The sequence below is a fragment of the Anastrepha obliqua genome, chromosome 3, assembly GCF_027943255.1.
Source record: "Anastrepha obliqua isolate idAnaObli1 chromosome 3, idAnaObli1_1.0, whole genome shotgun sequence".
Lineage (NCBI taxonomy): Eukaryota > Metazoa > Arthropoda > Insecta > Diptera > Tephritidae > Anastrepha > Anastrepha obliqua.
This window is the reverse complement of record NC_072894.1, coordinates 67,213,367-67,230,929: the sequence shown is the minus strand read 5'-3', so window position 1 is coordinate 67,230,929 and position 17,563 is coordinate 67,213,367. Positions and strand designations below refer to the sequence as shown.

The window sequence follows — 17,563 nt, the reverse complement described above, 5'->3', positions numbered from 1 at the left end:
TTTGTAAAATATAATTTTAATAATAATAATATTGAGAATTACTGTTATTTGAACCGCCCTGTACTTTGTACCGCACAACTTGTGCGTGCTTCTTCATACTTCAATTGGTTTTGTGTACAACACGCATGAACTGCAAACTGCTGCTGCACTGATTGATGGCTAAATGCTGGCAGGCATTCACAAATGACTGCGACCGATTTGAGCAAATGGAAATGAGTAAAGAAAAGCGCAAACAACACACAATAATACTTATTCACATACACATACATATCTGTAGAATACAGCATATACCGGCAGCAACTTAAAAAAATATATGCAAAGCACTTGATACAACTGTCGATTACTGCCGGCGATGCGGGTATCCCTCGTGTATTGTGTCTTTTACGATCCTTTTGCGTATAGATGAGTTGTTGTTATAGCTGCTCTGTAATGTGTGTATTGCTGACAATATTCAGACAATCATGTATTGAAACCTTTTGAGATTGCTGCGCTTTCATTGGAGTAAAAAAAAACGATGCTTGGATCGTCGACTTGTATTGAATATTTTGGGCCGGATTGATGATGGTTTGCTTGCATTCGTATGTGCTAAGTTTCGTTGAAAAGTCATAAATAGTCGTGGTTTGCAAACAGTAGAGTTATGGACGGCTAAACTGCAGACGGTGGGAACACCAGCTGTACGACTTTTGTGTATACATAGAGTTTGGAAATATAAATGGTTGGCTGTACTCGAAAGGGCCCAAATGAGCCAATCTTTAAAGTGTACAAAGCAACGATCATTAGTTACTGCAGCATGCAGGTTTTGAAAAACGAAACCAATTGAAATTATCAAATAAATTAAGAATTGAGCCAGAAAAGCTTGATTATTTTTTTAATAAAGCAAGGGAAGCAGAAAAATACGGAGAATTAGAATGAGAAAAAGGAATAATTTTTGGGTGTATTTTTTAATACTACTTAAGTATATGGGATATATGGTGGATGTCATTACTTTACATACTTTTTACGAAACTTTCGTCTTAACAATGTTCCAGTATTATTTGCCGTTTGACATCTAATCGGCTTTAGGACCGATGAGATGGAATAAGCGAAAAATATGTGTGAAATGAGCGGGTGCAATTGAGATATGAAATGCCGACCACTGCTCTGTAAATTACTTTATAAGACTGCTGAGTGTGCGATATTTTGAGCAAGAGACGGAAGTGTTGGATTTCTTCTAAAAACAGCATCGCGTTGCTGTACCTAAGCAAATGGTTTCTTTAAATGAAGATTTTATCGCAGATATTATGTATCTATAAATATCACATCCAGGCAAATCCAACAGTTTTCCAAAGGATACCAAAATCATCGTCACAAGAGGCCGGAATTAATAAAAGCAGTCAATTAATCGTCTCATGATTCCTTTCTGTGTGCGATAAATTCTAGGAAAAATAGTTTTTATATTTCAAAAATGTTGTGTGAAACATCCTTAAGAATTTATTTAAACAAAAAATATTTAAAAAAGAAATTTAAAAATTACTTTTACATCCAGAAACGAAAATTCAAATGCATATTTTTGATAGAACTATTTAAACTATTGTACCAAAATCTGTATGATTCCATATCAGATTATCTTTAAAGCTGAAAGTAAGTTGAAATAAAGGAGAACCATCACTCTGGCTTTACCTTGCGTGACGTTTTTCTGAATCGGTGACTCAGTTTACAGCTTCGTTCAAAAGGTTTTACGAAAATAGAGACCACAAAGGAGCTAAGGAAGTTATATAGCAGAACCCGCGGAGTGTGCATTCTATGCTTCGTAAATGGAAATGTTTATTAAGAAGAGCAACACTCGCGTTTGAAGAATGTTACCAGATTAGTTTCGTATAACTGAATAAAGGCATGAAACCTTGTAGTTTTACATAGAAGAGGGATGCATATAGGGAGTGATAATAAGTAAATATGTTTAAAATGAAAATAAAATGTTTTGTAGCGTCAGCGTATTTGCTTAGACCGATTATTATATATTTATTATTTATTTTTCATCTAACCTATAAAAAAAATTTGCCTTTTTAGGCAATGAATAAAATCTTTATAACTCGATCCGATTTCAAGGTTTTCGTCATTTCATTATTATATTCGGCGCCCAATTTAGCAGGGCTGAATCAGGGAAATCCGCTCTTTGTTATTGCAATATATACTGGGCCGGCACAATTTTGTTCATTACCTGCTTTTGTTCATTACCTGCTCTAACAAAAAATGTAGCCAATTTTTTAAATTTTTTCCGCATTTAGGTTCTTATTTAAGGACTGTAGCTCAAAACTGTCAAAGACCTTTTTTTGAAACAGGTGAGTAATATCGCCTTTAAATAGTCGTATAGTAAAATCCGATTCAATGACTCCAACCTAAATTTTGGGCCAATTTTGTTAATAGCAGAATTTCTCTCGAATATGCAAAACTATTTGTGCAGCAGCATGAAATCAGTCTCATAATCGTTTAACTTTGTTAACACTTTACATACCTCACTTAATCTACACATTTGACTCTGTGTTTTGCCAACGCCCGCGCTATGTGAAAATCTCCACTAGATGCGTATTTGAAAATTGAATCTGTAGCACAGGCAAACAGTGAAGGAGCGAAAATTCGTCATACTTCATCTAACATATTCATATACATATGTATGTTCGTGCCTTAAGCATAGAAACTTTCTAAACAAGATTGCAATACTAAGCACCAACAAAATACTAGAGGCAATCAACTTAGTTGTCATCGACATCAGCCATCAAAACGAGCGTTCGCTGATAAGACTTTCACATAAAAACGGAGCACACATATATATGTATATTTGCGCAGATAAGCGTACACAAGCTGCCATGACTTTTGACAGGCGCTAACACCACTGCCATTGCACATTTCTGGAAATTAATTTGCGTATCGCTAAAAAGGCTGCCAATGAAGTATGCCGCAAGGGTAACAAAGTGCGCAGTCACAAAAATAACAATAACAATAAGCAACAAAATGTGTAAACATCGATACAGTTCAATACATTGACGTTGGCAACAACGTATGCATGTACACATGGCACGAAACGCCAAAGACAGGCAATGTTTATCATACGCCCCGCACATCAACTAAGGCTCACATTCGCGTATACAAGTTAGAGAAGTTTGACACTTACTACTACTATATATATACCTATATAGTAAATGTTGTCTAATATTTGTATAACACCGCAGCATTTTACAGTAAACAACCCGCCATTGAGTGGGTTAAAGACGTGAGTGTTGATTTGTTTTTGTTTGTGTGCTTACTTAGCAGTGACAGCGGCTGCGGCAGTGGCAGCAGTGGCAACAGTTTGAGTAGTGGCATATTAAATTTCTTTCAATAAGCAAACGAGTTATGGAACTGATGGTCGTCGGTGAGCGTGCAAATTCACATAAGTCAAGTGGCATTTTAGGGGTAAAAATGAAATGTGTGTTAGTGGGTGGGCGTTTGTTTTTGAACGCACATTTTGGGAATATTAAGAAAATTGATTTATTGACAAAACAAAAATGAAAAGCCTAAAAATAACTGGAACTGGGGGTGTCTCTTATTTGCTAATGGAGAAATTTAATATACTTGTGGACACTCTCAATGATACATAAGTATATAGAGTAGTACGAATATACTTATATATAGAGGACCAGCTAGGGATGCTAGTCCCGGTGTCCTGGTATTCTTAAGTCCAAAAATACCGAGATATTCACAATTTTCCGGATGATTGATTTTGCTTTGTTTTGCAAACATTCGTTTGCTCAGTATCACACTATTTCTGAGCCTCTGCAGTTCTCACAACATCATTTAAGCAAGCATTACTTTGCTCTGCCCAATCCCAGCTTACATTGAATGCTGATATTGTCTCCTCCGCTGTAATTTTATTCGTATTTACCTTCACGTCGTTAGATTCTTCACCGACTATTTTGTCGTCTTCATTACAATATTCTTTATTTAAAGCTGTGGATTCCGACTGAAGTTCAACAATCTATTGCTTGATTTTAGATTTCTCCAATGGTTCTACTTCCCGAAACAAAGTTGTAATGCATTAAATATTGGATGATTCGCTATCTTTAATCGTAACTTCGAAGAGGAATGATATCTTTTCAATCCCAGTTTTTGAAATGATGACTGAAGTGAAGTTCTAGTAAGAGCATCACATGCAGTAGCTTAAAAGCATATTTGATATTTCGTAGTGACTTGCCGATAGTTTCTCCATGAGAAACAATGTGACTTCAGAGGGACTTTTTGTAATTCAATTTAAGTAAGTCTTATGACGTTTTTATCCATGGGCTGTTTAAAGCCGTACAGTTTAGAGGAAAGCACACTCGACTTCTTTCTGATTGCTTAGAGGATTATCAATAAGAAGAAGTGCTTTGTGCACGAAGGAACTCTTTTACTCTGCTCTTTTGTCAAACTTAAATCCATTTTCCCAAACTTAACAAAACCGTATTTGTCCAAAAATGTGTTGATGGAATCACTTTTATTTGATAATTTTTCCCTGCAAATATAGCCATAGTATCCCAAGCCTATTTTTGATGTTTGCAACTCAACCAATGCTAGCATGGAAGCCTCTAGGCTTGTCCAGAACTTTCAGATGGCGTAACAAACTTCCTTAAGAACTGTTCAATTTTTTAATGTGAGTTATTGCTGTTCTGTGCACATTAAGGGTTTCATCTAATGCATTAATTAAAATTTTCGCATTTAATTTGTCCAGAATGTCAGTTTTTTTCTTTTATTGTAGGCGTAAGTGTAAATTTTCTCTTTGCTATTATGAGACCACACCATGCAAAATTGAACGCAAAACTGTCATTTCGTCCGCAAATGAATTGGACGGTACTTCCACTAAATTCATTCAGCTAATTCAATTCAAAAAATGACATCGGCGGTACTTCTCCGAGCTTTATTTTCAAAAATACAACGTAAAAAATGCTAAAGAGAAAGATAAAAGAAAAAATCTTGCAAATATCACTTGCAAGGTAAAAATTTTCTAATATCACAGGTACTGAGTACGCAATAAAAAAATTGGGTCCCAAGTATAAAGATCCGGCCTCGGTAGTCTTGCGTAAGTGCACTAGCCTGCCATCTCAGAGGTTATGGGTTCGAATCCCAGGTAAAGCACGGTCCTCGCACTTTTTCAAACTTACCTACGTTCCTAGTTTCTATAAAAAAAATAATAGTAATATAATAATTCCTCAACCCCAACAACCTTATCCTTCCAATCCTTACTCCCGCACAAAAAGTCAGCGCATTACTTTGCGGCTGCTAAAATAAGCAAAAAAAATAAAGAAAAAGACAAAGTTACACATTTCATCAGTGGCGACAGCAAGAGGAAGCGGACAATCGCGGTAATAGCGCAGACGCACCAATTTTGGCGAAGTCATCAACCATCTGTGTGATCCTTCTGCCAGAAAATTTTGACATACAGATGGCGCTTCAAGCAGTAAGACGGCGTTGTTCCTAAGTAACAACAGGTGGGTATTCCTACAACTTAGGACCAGTGATGGTAAATGTAGGGAAAATTCCCTACATGTAAGGATTTTTGTCGAAAAATGTGGGTGTAGGGAAAAGAAGGACAGATTTTGTTAAATTCTGTAAATGTAAGGAATTTTCAAGAAGGACAGAAAAAAATTTAAAAAAGCGGGAAAAATTAGAAAAGTTCATTTAAAATAAAAATCCGCAGTAAGGTCATGTCAGACTTTTTTACTTTATGGCAGAATACTTTTGAAAGCGTTAATACGACAACATTGCCGTTTTTTTCTTCGTTAATTGTTAGTTTTCTGGTGCTTTTCATTTTTGAAGTAAGTTTGCAAATAATTTAGTTTTAGCTTTTTTTATATTTAAAATGCATATATATATTTATATATGAGTTCCTCCTCTTCGACTGACTCTTCGGAGGAACACCAGAAAAAGCAATGTATCGGAACACTGTATCTTGAAGTATCGGAAACAAAAGTTCAATAACAAGTGGCTTGACGACGACAATTTTAGTGGCTGGTTGGAAGCATTCAAATGAAAATGCGCTGCTGCGACAAAGTTTTCAACGGCGGCAAGTCTGATTTAAAAGAAACCGTACCGGATTCTGAAAAAATAAAAACTCTGCCGAATGTAATGAAAAGTCGAATTTTTAGTCTTTTTGCTGAATTTTTCTTTACATTTGTGTTTATAATATAATAAATATGTGTACTTATATGTATTTCAAATAAAATTTCTTTTTATTATAACTGTCAAAATAGCATGAAGTCCAAAACTTAAGCAAATAATTCAATTTTGACATTGCAAGTGCCTCATTATAGTGTAAATACAGGAGAAAAAAATGTAAGGAATTGTATAGGGAACATTTTTTGTAAGCGTAGGGAAAAGTAGGGAAACTTTTTTGGGCTGTGTAGGGAATTTTCAAAAAATCATTTACCATCACTGCTTAGGACTGGTAGCGGCAGGCCAATCATCTACTCTGTCAGAAAGCAAATATATTAACGAAACCAACGCAAGACTGAGTCTTGACGAGGCCCTATGCTCCCGAGTGGAGTGAACAAGGAAAAAAATAAATAAATAAAGATGTAGAAGTATCGAGTTTCTACTGTCGTAAAATTAAGTTTTAGTTTTACCATTTCAAGCTCAAACCAAATTCCGCAATAAATTTCAGTTAACAATCATTCTATTTTGTCCTTGAATAACTTTATTTTAGTAAGTAAAAAAGAGATGATTTTGAGCTATGGAAATCTTTATTTAGACAGTACATCACTTCGTACATGCCTGTTTGTATACTGCGGCAGTCTAGTTCTCATAAGGTGATTAATTTTGCGCCATACGCTTTTGTCTTTTGTTTTTTATTCACTTATTTTTATTGTATTATATGCTAAATAATGTATATTCAAACCCCGTGTGCCAGGTATTGTAAAAATGATATCCCGAAAGTCTTTGGATCGTGAAAATCGAAAAAATTCACACCGCTAGTTTCAGAGTATACGTGCAATCCATACGAATGTGTTAATAGAAAACGAGGAATGATAAAAAGACAATTTCTGGAATCAGCTGGAAGTATTTCCTTACTCATAGAGCGTGTGTCACAACGACCGTTGAAAGAAGATTTATACCTAGCTATCATTACGTAAGCAAAATGTGTGCTGTTTTCATTTTATGTCTCCTTTGTGTTCAGAAAATTTTCCTTTTACTCTTTACACTGTCAACTCGTGATTTCCTTTTCATGCGTCTGTCTTTATTGAAATCAAAGCGAATTCATAAAAGCTGGTGGCACTAGACTAAAACAACGCATTGTATCAAAAAGTACCGGGAAGGTGATGTTGGCTGTTTTCTTCGATTGCCAAGGCGTAGTGCACCGTGAGTACCTTCCCATTCCAAATTGTGCAGGATTATTTGACCAAACATCAAGTAAATACCATCGTGCAAGCACCGTATTCACCTGATATGAGCCAGTGCGACTTCTTTTTGTTTCCCATGTCGATGTTACCACTTCGTGGAAGGAGATTTCAGTTGATAGAGGAGATAAAGGTAATGCGACTGATATCACCTTTAATAGATCCATCCGCCTTGATTAAAGCGTGTTTTTGCGCAGTGATAATTATTTTCATTATTCTGTTTGTAAAGCTATTTGCGTATGCGCTCATTGTGAGTATTTTGTGGAATTTTGTTTTCCGAATTAAGTTCGTATTCACGTTTTCTCATAAGTGAAGGTGCAGCATGATTAAGATTTTGAACGGCAGATAGTTTTTCTCATTAGTTTTTCAATCGCACAAACACACTGAGTCGTTTTCCAAGGTGTTTAATTGCCAAGGAGAGACCGTTATTAAAAAAATCTTGCACCATTTGATATTCATTCATATTCACAAGTGGTCTCGCACAGCAAGCCGGTGTTAGTCACACATCTTTGGAGTTAATGTTTTTTTTTTTTAATTTTAATTTTTATAACACTTGTAATTGCATATTTCTTGTATATTATATATAGTACATATAGTATATACCTGGATCCTATTAAGCCATGCATTAAAATAAATTATTAGCGAATATGCCCACTTTTTTTTGTGATCACTTTCGATCTCATTTTGATTTATTTAGCTTAGATTTCTGCAAAGGCATTAAATTCAAAATATGAAAGCCAATGATTATGGTAAGCAAAAATTTTAAGAATTATGTCATTCGAATTGTGTTGTAGTTTGTTTAGATACTTTGCAACAGTTCTTTTGGCAGACCGGCCTTATTATAATAACGAGTATAAATATAAGTATGATACATTATATTGAACCATATGAATTATTCAGGGTACCGGGAAAGTCACCCTAGACGCTTAAAATTCTTCTTATTTAAGTTATAGAGCTCTACCTGTACAATCACTACCGCTATAACCAGTCTCTTACAACTTTTTGTCAACTGCTGTTTAAGGATTATATTCCTGCTAATCTCAGGTAGTCACGATTCTTTACCTCACGCTGTGAAGTGCAAAAGTGTCTAGCACAGGTACGGGGTACTTTCAGGAGTTCTGCTCTCGGATTCAAGCTGAAACTAATCGTGGAATACATGCAACCCTTTCAGATCTGCGGAAGATATTTAACTATCTTCCTATCGATTTTTGGAATCGTGAACTGCAATTGAAGAACCTTTCTTTCTACCTATAAAAACTTTTCCAAACAATGTTTTTATATGAATATCACTTGGTGACTTTTATTTCGCTTACTCATATATTTACAACAACGGCAATATACATTTTTTCATATTATTTTATGAACTTTAAATTCCTTATTATAAGTGTTCATGTCGATTTAAATTCTTATACTATCGTCAACACGTGATTGGGGAAAAGTTTCACAAGCGGTTTGGGTTATTCGTGACAAATGTTTCCCCAACACGTGACTCAGCGTATAAGCATAACACAATTGCGTTAAGTTTGTAATCATTTATGCGAAATGTGGTGTATGAATATGAAAACTTACTCACGCCAATGAACTTGGATAAAACAGAACTTTAGTATGATAAAAGTTTTTCCAAAATACGCACATGAGTTATATACACCTGTGTTAGAAACATTAGCAGCGCGATGAATTACCAAGTTTCAACAGTTGATTTATAGATATTTTTTTCTTTTCATATTTTTATAAAAGTGTTTTCTTCACTTCAGTTTCAAACTTTTTTTAAAAACCGGCAAACTTAAAAAAAATTTAAAAAAATTGCCATGAAAATTTTCAACTTTTTATTCAGAGTATGAAGTAAAAAGAACAACTACAGCAGATCAAAAATACACTAAAGAAATAAAAACAATGATTGAAGATACACGTAAAGTATGAAGACGGTGGCAACAAACAAGAAAAAAGTTGGATTTTCTCAACCGACAGTGCAATTCCTACTAATGAACAAGAGGGGTAATACATGAGCTAAAAACAACAAGGTAATAGCTAATACGTTCTCGGCGTATTTTGAAGACGCCACATCAAGTGTAGCCGAATTTGGACTTTCCTCTTGCCATCCTGATAATAACCCTGAAATCCCTCTAGCAACGAATGCTGGAGCAAAAGAAGAAATAAAATTAAAATAAAAAAGTCGCCTAATCACCAGCAAAAGCCTAAAGTAACTAACTCAAAATATTTTATCAATTTTGCCAAAATTTGAATGCCACTTTCGAATTAAAATACATTCCCATCTACTAGAAAACAGCTGAGGTGATCACGTTTAACAAGCCAGGATAACCAGCATACGATGCAAGAGCATATCAGCACATATGTATTTCTCTTGCCTCTGATTTCAAAATTAATGGAAAAATGAATTGCCAAGCGTCTCAATAACGTAATGGAACAGAGAAATATAATTCCTACACGCCAATTTAGTTTTCGCGCAAAGCATTCAACCATTAACCAAGTCCACAGATTAAGTCGAGTTATTGAAAACCCCTTTGAAGAAAATCAGGTATGATCCGCTGTTTTCAATAATTGAAAAGTGAAGTTGCGTGAGTTAGTTGACACCGTAAAGATGTCAAAAAAAACATGTGACTTTATATTGCATGGGCATTTGACTATGAAAAAGCTCTGTTCAAAGAGGCTGCCGGGTTTCTTCACTATTTTGCTTAATCAAGGCAACACACCGTGTCGCATGTCAATCAAAACAATGACAAAACTACATCAATTTCATATCCATCGTATTCGTCAGATTTAAGTCCTAGCGACTACCGGCTGTTCGCAGACCTAAAAAAAATGCTCGCCGGTAAGAAAGAAATTGAAACTGAGGCTTATTTTGAGGCAAGAGATAAATCGATCTACAAAGGTAGTATTTAAAAGTTAGAGCGGCACTGTAATGATTGCGTTGTTCTTGATGTAAATTACATTGATGCGTAAAGATAATGTGCTAAACATGGGTTTTCTTTGTTAGGTCCAGGACATTTCGGCCCATGCGTTGGTTTAACAAAAAAAAAAAGTTAAAACTTACTGATTCGTCTCTCTGCTATTATTTCGAACACAGGTGTATTAACACGTACCTAATACATAGTTTTGCATTCACCTATTGTATCTGTTAGTATATTTGTATGAATTGTGGCCTTGGGCGTACTGTTTAGCTTATTTGCAAAAACTTGCTTTATCTCCACTTTCGAGCAAAGCGTCTCGGGGGTTCATGAATTTAAAATTTGTAATACATATCATATAACACAAGATGCTAACGACACAAAGTTGTAGTCCCAGCAACTTCTTGCCTAAGCCGTATGTAGACAATTAAGCACACTTATAAGTACCATGTAAGTAGTAAATAGATATTGCAAACATTTCTGGAACATTTGTGAAAGTAGATAGCAAAACAAGAAAATTTTGCTTTTAATTTTTGCCTCTCATACACAACCGTGGTATTAAATTTTAAAGCCAATTACTTAAAAAATATTGTTGTTTTTATTGTCAAATACGTGATTTCCAAGACTGAATCCATTCCAATAATCATCTAACTTATAATTACTGCAGATAATGAGTTTATAAGTATGACATGCCATCCAGATATCAGACGAGTGAGTGGAGAGCTCCGAATGAACCAAGACCAAAAAAGTCACCACATCGTTTTCAGTCAAAAAGGAAAGCAATGCTCACGGTTTTTATGGATTACAATGGTAATATGTTAATAAAGATTTTGTTCAGCTTCGGTTGCCGCCTTATGCTTCGACTGGGACTTAGAGGATCTTATATAAAGTGGGCGTGTTTTTATGCCGGATCTAAATGTGCGGGAAGCAAAAGGTTTACTAAATTTGGGTAAGATAAAGCCTAGCTAAGTTATCGAGACATACGCGATTACCTAAAACTGAGCGTGGCAGCCTAAATATGAGCAATTTCGCTTTGTTTTGCTTTATGAAATGTATCTTTGTATGGATTGCGGGCGTGGTTATTGAATGATTTCGTCCATTTTCCAAACCAACCTACCTACTTCGGAAGAAGAGTAATATTTGTACCACATTTCATTTAAATAAATTAATTTTTGCTCGAGTTATCGTGCACACGGACGAGTGGACGAAAGAACAAACATAGCGAAATTGCCTTCTCTCATCATTCTGAGATATGTCTATATCTATTTCAATTCATTTATTCTATTACACTCAACTGTTAGGTGAACAAAATTATAATACCTTTGTGCACAAGTGCGTGCGGGTATAAAAAGAAATGTCTCAAAAGTTTTAACTAAAACCAAATGCTAAAATCCCTTGGTGCGATTACAGTCAATATTCCCACGCAAACCAATTTAATCGTTCAAGCAAAGAACCAATTTTAGTTAAATTAAAGTTTGTATCCCCTCAGGATATTAAAGCCATACCAATAAGACGAGCCAACCAAAACCTGGTTAACTAGGAGAAAACAAGACCTAAGAACTTTGCACTCATGCATACGCATGCTTCTGCTATTACGAGTACAAGCGCACGCTAGCCAACTGCTTTGGATTTTTCTGCTGCTACTGAATTCGCTTCTGCAGTGGCAGCAAGCAAATGATATCCCGTTCTCTAGGCGATAGCGCACACAAAGTTCGTTGCATCGATTAACAGTAAAGGAGCTGTCAGACATTACAAAAGAGCAAAGGTTCACAGCAAACTTACGGAACTGGAGAGTTGCGGACACTAATTGCACAGGCAAAGACGCGAAGCATGTAAAGTGCTTTGCGAGAGTATTTTCTTATTTCCCAGAAGGTCATTTACAAATTAGCCATCACGTCTCGCAGAATGTTAGAAGCTAAATTGCGTTACCTGTTCGAAAGTTTTGTTATTTATCTTCCGCCTTATTTTGAAATCAAAAAATAAATGAATCACAATGAAGAGGATTCGATTTTGGTACAAAATTATAATAAAATGGTGACAGGGTCGCGCACATTTAAGATTAAGTTTAATTTCCTTTTCTTTTTATTTAATTATCAAATTTACGAAAACTCGTTTCAAGACATATAATATTTAAAACTTCGATCTGCAGCTCTAAAAATGCCTTTTCAAGAGAGTAGATGCAAAGTTGCTTACGTTGCTTATGATAAAAATTGAAAGTATCAACCTTGGAATACGGTTTTGCATAGCGAAATCAGTTTATTGTGCAGCTCTTGCAAAAGTAGCTTCTATGGGCAATGCCGACGTCACAACATATAAATCATGGCCGACGACTTCAACGCCAAGTTGGGGAATCAAGTAATATTTCGCTTCACAGACGGAAAAATGAACTTACACGGCGAAAATTCCGCTAATGGACTAAAGGTGACCGATGGCGAGGTTAAGATAAGATTATGGTGAAAATAATTAAGAATGAGTGAACTAGTTCATAAGGAAAGTAATCCTGTAATATGTGTCAAATATCACGGATTGTGATTTCAATATTTCTTATAAGGTGAATGACAGAGCGAAATGAACGTAACTTTTAATACCCAAAACCGAAGCTCAGATTGCCTCTTCTTCCAAAGCTAAAAAATAACTTTCTCAAACTACTTTTTGGCTCTTCACAGCGTGAGTAAACATTTTCGATGGCAGAGTGAGCTTAAGAATCACTTTCATTGTCATGTCTGACTGCACCTTAATGCTGGCGTGACAACCAAATGTGCCGGCACTCCGCGTAGTCACCCTTATCAACGTCAATATCACATAAAATATGCAAAAATAATAGCGAAAAAGCAAAACTTTTGCAATTTACTACCTTTTTTGTTTTTTAGTTTTTTGATTTCTACATGGTGGCGTGTTTTGCTGATGTACTAGTGCTAGTATTTTTATATACGCATATATGCATTGGTGTACTATTTTACATCAGCTGTCAATACTTTTTCAATAAGAAATGCGACCCCCTTATTGCTTGCCTCGTTTTGTTTTGTTTGAGTGATTTGTATTTGCCATAGACATTTTGTATTGTTTTCTCCTTTCAGTTTCAGCTCATACCGACCACATCACTGAACTACAAACATATTCAATAGAGGAGTGCGCATATAATCTATACATTTTTGAAAAGTGTCTGTACTTACCAACGGCGGTTTGTCGGCCAAACGCTTGCAATTATTCAGCTCTGTGGGTGAGTTGTCTTCGTCCGAGCTGGGTGGTATATGTACGGCTTTCTCGTTGTCATTGCAGCTATATTATCATTATCGAGTATGAAAGGACATGCAATAAAAAGTAAAAAGGGGAGAAGAAATATATGAAGCAGACCGTTAGTAATAGAAAATTGTACATATGTATGTATATACGTTGAAGGAAGTAGAATATTGTATTGAATATAAGAAAATTTTGTTGACTTCTAGTGACTAAGCATAATGGCGCAGTTAAATATTTATAGTGAAGTTTTGCCAGTATTGAGATGGGGGTCATGGGTGTGGGTTTGCGGCCGGATTGTGTGGAGGAAATTGCGTAAATGTTTGTGGTGTGTACTTTCCTGTTTTGACTGTCATCATGGTGGTTGTGCACGCATGTGTCTGGGTCGTCTGCATAGCCAAAGTCTGCGCTTAAAAAGTGCATAAGTGTTTTCGGTGTCCTTACGCTGGTTTGTTTTCTGTTTTGTTTTGTTTGATTTAGCATTTGAAGATAATCGAAATTGACAACTGCAGTCAATAAACTTCAAAGCACATGTGCAATATATATACTTATATTATATTATATATACATATGTAAGTTGTGGGTTTGTGGGCTGCTGCAAGCATGGTTTTGTAGTTTCTGCGATTATTTATGTATGTGCATATATTTGCTCGCAATGAGGGTTGCATTGGAATTTGTGTCTCATATATTTTCTTATTATATGATGGTGTTTAGTTCTGTTTACTGCAGCTTTGTGTTGTTATTTGTATGGTATTATGTGAGCGTTTAAGAATTGCATTTACATATGTGGTAAGTCGTTTAATTCAATCTGTCCTGCATTAAAAGTCAGCAAAAATGTTTGTTAAAAACGGGAGAGAGCAGTTCTAAGTTTGGTGGTAATAAATTTGTATATATGCATATGCGTGATATTTTCCCCTTACTGCTGCAGCTATAAAATTCTAGCCAAGATCAACTGATGTTGAAAGAATGGGCGAAAAATTTCATCAAGATCGGAACTATTTCCAAAATTGGGACTTTTCATCATAAAAGCAAAGAAGGTAAAAAATGGTTCTCAAATGGAATTGGGATAATCTGCTTCCCAGTTCTTTTCCAATATGGCGAGTCAAAATAACAAAATGGTATTGAATGACACGGCATAAATTTTACCTAATAATAATGAAACATATTTGACTTATTATTATTATTATTGTTACTACATGATGCCGATCCAAATGCTTGCCAATGTTGTCTACTTCTCGCTTTCGTCTTAATTTAAGTCCATGATAGAGATTCGTCAATTTTTAAAAACTCCTCATAAAGATTACGGCTAAGGTGCCCTCCGTTTTTTCTAATAGCAGTTGCCCCTCGGAAGGCAATGGCAAACTTCCAAGTGTATTTCTGCCATGTAAAAGCTCCTCACAAAAAACCATTTGTCATTCTGAGTCGGCTTAACCTGTAGTAAGTTCCTCCATTTATGGAACAACATCACGATGCACGCCACAAAAAAGAGGAGGAGCTTGGCCAAACACCCAAATATATAAGGTAACGTCGCCAAGATCCTTTAGGGCGTCGACTGCTGCGCGATCCTTGGGACTTCCAATCTAGTGTCATTCTACTTATGTCGGTCGCTGACTTGGGCATTGTATAGCCAACCCATTTCCATTTCCGCTGCCGTATTTCAGTGTCTACTAGTTTCTGTCTGCTTCGATCAAGGATTTGTTCGTTTAAAACCCAGTTGTCAGGTCACCAGATACTTAGGACGGTTCTAAGATATCGGATGGCCAAATGTTTGCAACTTCCATGCCGCAGATACAGACGCCTAAAACGTTTCACATCCATACAGTAAGGATTTAAAATTCGAATTAAAAATTTGTAGCATCACCAGTTTGGAAAACCAGTTCCTTTTGAGGCTTGCAAAGACTGCCTTGGTGTTTTTGGTTCTGACACCAATACCGTATTTTGCTTCACCTTCAGTATGATTTGGCTTCCAAGATATATAAACTGTTGACGTTTTCAATGGGTAAACGATAAAATTGTGAACCTTTTATAGAGTAAGAGTCCATGGATTTAATTTCCCTGGAATTGACTCAGAGTCCTACATTTTTGGCTTGGAAGCTTTAGCAAAAGGTTTATTTTTAGTTCATCTATGTTCCTTTAAGCAGATAATGTAAACATATTCCTTTTATTAATCACAACAGAAAATTTACAACATTTTTGATCACAATTCACTCTGCGAGACAGCTTTACGCCAATGCTGCTCGTATCTGGTCTTCAGTTCTAAGTGATAATAACTTGAAGAATATTCTTTATTCATTCTTTCATTAACTTTTACATAATATTGAACTGGGAGTATTGCTATCTATATACATACACATATCGTATATCCTAGTCTTATATCTATCCTATATTATATCTTGTCTTTTTATGCTTTCTACTTAATTTATGGATATTAACGTACATTTTGTTAATAAACTATTTAAATAAAATTAAATTCAAACTATACAAATATATCTTTTTAAAATTAATAAATTTAAACTAAGTCTAATGCTATAGGGGCTGATAGAATCTCGCTAAACTCATTCGAATAGTTATCCAGCATATAAGAGAGCCTCTTACACATGAAATAAACTATGGTTTTACCCGTTCATGTTTCCCAGCAGTACAATCTCGCTTCAATCATATTTGCTCGCCAGCAATGATTAAAATACTGAATGATATTAGAATTAAGTGACTTGCCACTTTTTTGCTTACTTGACTTTTCAAAAACATTTGACGCAGTGGATAACAATTTGTTGTGTTCGAAGATTAAACATTATTTCCACTTCAAAGTTAGTGTGGTGAAACTCACGGCCAGCTATCTTGGGGTTAGAACGCAGAAGGTTAAGACAAACATATTAACATATCATCCTAGACCTGTGCACATTGGTATTTTACAAGGGTCTATCCTTGGTGAACTTCTATTCCGTCTCTTTGTCAATTATAATTTTACCGTTTGATGATATATAATTGTAGCTGTCCAGTCATATTGGCCTCGTTGAGGATTTATGTTTCAAAATATACAACGATTTGCTTGATATTTCTGCCTAGACTAATGATACCTCTTCTATGTTTGAATGCGTCGAAGTTATTTGTATTATCTATATGTAATAGTGTAGCGTAAGTTGATAATGTCCCTAAATTGTGCATAGGTATCAGTTTCTTTAGTTTTACGAATAAGGTAAAGAATTTGGGGTTTATTTTTAATTCAAAACATACCTATACTGACCATATAAATAGGGATGTGAGAATTACAGGTTGAGAGTTTCTACCAACTATGTTAAAACGAGACTCAAATTAGTTTTTCAAGTAATTATGCCACTCATTGCCTACTCTGAGGTTTTATATAGCGAATTGTATTCAATAACATACCACAAATTTAATGTAGCATTTAATAATGCAACGCGTCATGTATGACTGGTAGATACGAGCATATCTCTGCCTGGCGAACAAAGGTACAAAGTACTACTACTTGTCCTGAAAATTATCTAGCTGCTAGAAATTGCATATTTATGTGGAAACTTAATGTTAGAGAAGTTGATACCAGCAAAATCTCGAAGACACAACAGTCTTACAATCGCTACAAAATATAATTAAACAACATTGTCTAGATTATTTATCATTAACGCTGTAGAGTGTGGAACTCATTACCTGACACTGTGAATACTGGCTTTAATTAATTTAACTACTTTCATTAAAATATCTATCATTCGGAGTTGATACAAAATTGAAGAGCAACATCAAATCACATGCAAATTCGATAAGAAAATCTGGTAAAGGGCATAAGTGCCAATTAAATAACCCCTGTAGGTTTTCAATATGTGCGCTAGAATAGCTTTAGTATATACCGGACATCTTTGTAATATCGGATGTTTCTTTAATAGCTTGTGAGCTTAAAATGATAATACAAAACAGAAATATTGATGGAATGATTTTTTTCCATTATAATCTAGCATATAATTTAATGGCATTTATTTATTGAATACTTTTTTGGTGCTTTCTCCAATAAAACTAAATAACCAA

The 17,563-nt window shown here is 35.2% G+C and overlaps 1 protein-coding gene across 1 annotated transcript in view; it reads right to left on the bottom strand.

Annotated features, from left to right (window-relative positions):
- The window catches only part of LOC129241510 (EGFR adapter protein-like), a 41,135-nt gene that overhangs the window by 22,089 nt on the left and 1,483 nt on the right, over nt 1–17,563 (bottom strand). The window contains exon 2 of the mRNA XM_054877887.1: nt 13,462–13,567. Within this exon, the coding sequence (XP_054733862.1) occupies nt 13,462–13,567 (106 nt within the window). The remainder of the gene's footprint in view (nt 1–13,461; nt 13,568–17,563) is intronic.